The sequence below is a fragment of the Bison bison genome, unplaced genomic scaffold (assembly GCF_000754665.1).
Source record: "Bison bison bison isolate TAMUID 2011002044 unplaced genomic scaffold, Bison_UMD1.0 scf7180017864108, whole genome shotgun sequence".
In the NCBI taxonomy this organism is placed as follows: Eukaryota; Metazoa; Chordata; class Mammalia; order Artiodactyla; family Bovidae; genus Bison; species Bison bison.
The window spans coordinates 5,699,038-5,703,774 of record NW_011494680.1 but is presented as its reverse complement, the minus strand read 5'-3'; the positions used below and the strand labels follow the sequence as shown (position 1 = coordinate 5,703,774).

At 41.0% G+C, this 4,737-nt stretch overlaps 1 protein-coding gene across 1 annotated transcript in view; it reads left to right on the top strand.

The window, feature by feature from the left end:
• The window catches only part of PRKDC (protein kinase, DNA-activated, catalytic polypeptide), a 131,138-nt gene that overhangs the window by 104,463 nt on the left and 21,938 nt on the right, over positions 1–4,737 (top strand). The window contains exon 71 of the mRNA XM_010838939.1: positions 4,005–4,179. Coding sequence (XP_010837241.1) covers positions 4,005–4,179 — 175 coding nt within the window. The remainder of the gene's footprint in view (positions 1–4,004; positions 4,180–4,737) is intronic.

The window sequence follows — 4,737 nt, the reverse complement described above, 5'->3', positions numbered from 1 at the left end:
GGGAGGGGACAGTATGGAAATCTTAGATGTCTTTGTTAGATTTGTTTCTAAGTATGTGTTGTTTTTTCAGCACTGTTGTAAATGGATTTGTTTTTCATTGTATTGGTATTTTCCAATTATTTGCTGCTCATCTACTGATTTTCTGAAAGTTTTTTTTTTTTATAATTAAGAAGTGTTGAATTTTGTTATGTGCCTTTTCTTTGCATTGTTTAATTGATCGTGTTTTTCTCTTTTTTTCATGTATGTGTCTGTTAGGTCAGTATTGTCTATAGTATTGTTCAAATCTGCTATTTCTTTACTGATTTTCTGTCTGGATGATCTATCCATTGTTGGTGGTGGAGTATTAAAGTCCCAACAATAGTTGGATTTTTGTTTATTTCTCCTTTTAGTTCTATTACTGTTTGCTTTGTAGGTGTTTCGATGTTGGGTGCATAAATATTTGTAATCGTTATATTTTCTTGACAGATTGGTAGTTGGCCCCTTTATCCTCGTGTAATGACCTTCCTTGTATCTTTTTACTGTTGTTAGCTTAGTTTGCTCTGATAGAGTAGAGCTATGCCTGCTCTTTGGGGTTATCATTTACTTGAAATATCTTTCTCTCCCTTTACTCTGTCAGTGTGTCTCAGAGCAAAGGTGAGTCTGTAGTAGACATCATATCGTTGGATCTTTTTTGTCTTCTGACTGTGTCATGTGGCTTGTGGGATCCTAGTTCCCTGTCCAGAGATGGACCTTGGGCCAGGACAATGCAGGTGCCAGATCCTAACCACTAGACCTCGAGAGTTCTCCCTGGATCTTGTTTTTATCCATTCAGACATTCTGTGTCTTTTGCTTGAAGACTCTAACCTGTTTACATTTGAAACAGTTATTGATGGGTAAGGACTTACTGTTCCCATTTTGTTACTTGCCCTCTGACAGTTTTGTGGGTTCATTACCCCTTTTTGCTTTCCCTGTTCTTTCTTGTGTGATTTGATGACTTTTTGTCTATTGAGTTTTGACTTCTTTATCACATCTTTTGTGTGGCTACTACAGGCTTTCCTTTGTGTCTAGCATATGGCTTACATAAACTGTCTTGTAAAAGGATTCTCTGTGCTGCCTGGATTCTCTGATCAGGCTTCCTGTGTTGTTGGGAACAGGGTCCTGTGCTCAGCAATAAGGTGGGGTACTGTTGAGGGGTGGGGAAGACAGCAAGACTGGCCCAAAGGCCAGCACAACTCATCCTTTGGGGACCCAGATCAGGTGGGACTGCACACCAATTCCCTGGCCAGACAGGGCCACCAGTTGACTCTGAAGACAGGACGGGAGAGACACTGGCCAAGCTGTCTGCTGCAGCAGTGCTGTGTGCTGGGCTGCTCCACAGCCTACATGTTCTTGTGCGGCTCCCTGGGTAGCTGAGCTGAAGGCTCTTCCACAGGTGAGTTCCCGGCCCATGTGGGGACAGCCCGTAGGCCCCTCAGCTGGCAGGACTCTTGTTTGGGAACCAGATGCAGCAGAACCATGCGCCAAGCTACATGGCTCTGTGGCCAAACCACTGACCTGGCTCTGTCCACGCCACTGTCCTGGCTCTGTCCACAGGCAGGGCCTCCTGCTGGGCTGTCCCATGCTGCTGTGAGCAGGGTCGCAGGGTGGGCTCTGCAGGCGCCCGAGCTCCAGTTAGGCTTCCCAGTAGGGTGGCTGGGGCTGTGAATTACCTTCTCTGCCCCTGCAGAGGACAGAACACACTCCAGGACTGGCGACACTCATTGTTTGGGTCCTGAATCAGGCAAACCTGCACCCTGCCCAGCTCCCTGGTCAGACTGGGCCAGCATCTTGGCTCAGGTACATAAAGCCACTGGTTAGGATTTCTGTTCAGGCACCACTGGGAGCAGGGCCCTGCCTCCCTGGATCCATTGGTGGTTGCTGTAATCCCCCCAGCTTTTCTGTCATGGTCTGAGCCCTGAGACCCCTAAGAGGTGAGAACCACAGCCCTGAGAGCGGGCATCCCCTCAGTCTCTGGGGTACAGGCTTATTTACAACTCACCGTTGTGTTGGGGAATTTTCCCAGGGGTGTCTTGTCCGTGAATGTTTGGTTTTCCTGTGAGGGGACCAAGGTCAAGAATGACCTGTGTCACCATCTGGATAATGTTGCTCATCTTTGCTGTGTTTTTGGTGTAATACGTTGCTTTTGATTCTGAAGTAGATGGTGCATTTGAAGGTAAACCTGTGTGGTTATGGTGATCTCTTTTCCAATCTCTTTTCCATATTCTTGGTTTGCTAACATTTTGTTAAGAATGTTTTCTGTCTGTATTCAAGTGGGAACTGGTCTGTAATGTCTCCCTTTTTTGTAATGTCTTTGTTAGGTTTTGATGTTAGGGTTATGCTGGCCTCATAAAATGAGTTAGGACAAGCACCCTTCTCTCTTTTTTGAAAACAGTTTGTGTAAGATACTTCTTATTTCCTAAATATTTGATATAGTTCATCAGTGAAACTGTATATACCTGGAGGTTTCCTATGGGGCAGCTTTCTGATAGTATATGTCATTACTTAAGTAATATAGAGCTGGGACCTCCCTGGTGGCCCAGCAGCAAGGGCTCCATGCTCCCAGGGCAGGGGGCCAGGTTCATTCCCTGATGGGGGAAGTAGGTACCACCTGGTGCAACTAAGACCCAGCATGGCGAAATAAATAAATACTGGGGGAAAAACACCTTTCTGAAGACAGATATATAGGACTATTTAAATTTAAATTTTCTATTTCTTTCCATATCAATTTTATTAAATTGTATTTTTCCATTTCATGTCAAATTGTTGGCATAAAGTTACTCATATTATACTCTAATGTTATTATTTGTGTATCTGTAGTGGGAGATCCTTATTCAGTCCTGATATTGATGATTTGTGTTTCTTTTTCTTCTTCATCAGTTTCTCAATTTTAGGTGTCTGTCAATTCTGCTGATTTTCTCAAAGGATCTGCTTTGCTGATTTTATCATCAATCTGTTTTCTGTTTCGTTTATTTCTGGTTTCATCTTTAGTATTTTCTTTCTGTGTACTTTAGACTTAGCTTTTCCTTTTTCAGTTTCTTAAGGTGTAAACTTTGATCATTGATTTTATGCTTTTTTCTTCAGTATATTTAAAGTTATAATGTTCCTCTAAGCACTGCTTCAGCTGCACACTGCAGATTTTAGTATGTTGGTTTTATATTTTTATATTTTATATTATCTTATACAAAATATTTTCTTTCTTCTGTGATTTCTTTTTTGATCCATAAAATAGTTATAAGTGAGTGTCTGTGTCTTACTGAATTAATTCCTCATGGTTATAAACATACTGTGTGGTTTCGGTCTCTTTAAATTTATTGAGACTTGATCTATGGCCAAGCATATGGTCTATTTTAGTAAATATACCACGTATACTTGAAAACCCAGTGTATTCTGCAGTTCTTGAACGTAATGTGTATAATTTTCAATTAGATCAAGGTGGTCAATTGTGTTTTTCAGATCTTCTGTGTCTTTAGTGATTTTTCGGTGTGCCAGTGTTACTGAAAATTAAAACACTGAAATACAATCACAGGAACCAAATCAGATATGTATAAAATTGGCCATATGTGTAACACAGCCACTGAGAACAGTGGTTATAACCTGCCTACCACTTGACACTGTCTGACTTTGGGAGGAGGACCTTAGATTTGGAGACAGAAGAGAAAAATGGTTTTGACCCAACACCGATGTGCTGTCCCTTCATTAAGAAGGCAGGTTATGAGTGTAAATACTGTACTTTTTGGAGGTGGAGGCAATAGATGATATCTGAAAAGTTAAAATATCCTCGGTGATCTTCAGAGGATCCTCAGAGTTGGTTAATAAAAATGGAGATTAAGTCCAGTTCCGAGAGTGTAACATTAACCGTCTAAAAAATGAGCAAAATTTCAGTAAGTGTAGAATTTCTGTCTAAAGGCTATCCAGTAGCTTCCTGTATGTCAGAGATTCCTTTCACAAGTCCGGCATTAACTCTTACTTTTCTTTGTTTCATGTAGATGTTTCTTTCTCAGCAAAATAGAGGAGAAGCTCTGTCTCCTTCCAGACAGCGAAGGTGCGAGTGAGGACGGGGCCGAGATGGACGCACAGGCTCGGGAAGAAGATGCACGGGCCCTGATCACGAGCTGCAGCTTCTCCATGAGGATGCAGATGGCCGAGAGCGCGAGGAAGCAGGTGGGCACCAGGGCCACAGACTCGAGCTGGCGGTCTCTAAGCCCAGCTCCTCTTAAAAAGCTGATGCTTAGAGGTGATGGAGTTGTTCGTATTTCTTAAGAAAGTAAGCTTGAAGAAAAATTAAAGTTTTCCAGAAAGCCTCTGAAGTTTATTATTCACTTGTCAGTCATTTCAAAATGATTATTTTCTGTAACTTACAAAGAAAATAGACCTAACATCAGGTTTTCTCTTCTTTAACAAAGTGAGTGCTTGCCAGTTTGTTACAAATTGTATTTTTTTTTTTTTTGACTAGAAATAAATTTAATTCCCAAATGTACAATATTTTTCCAGAGAAAAATCACAAAACATCTCTGAAATACATAAAAAAGATAGTAATAGATATTTTAACAATGTTGTTTCTCCTCAAACTGACCTATAAAATCAATGCAATTCTAATAAATTTTCCAACAATTTTTTTTTAAGTGGGCAAACTTGTTCTAAAATTTCTATGTTGAGATACATATCCAAGGATAACCAATTCAAACCAATCAGCAAACAACAGGAAAATGGGAAATGAGC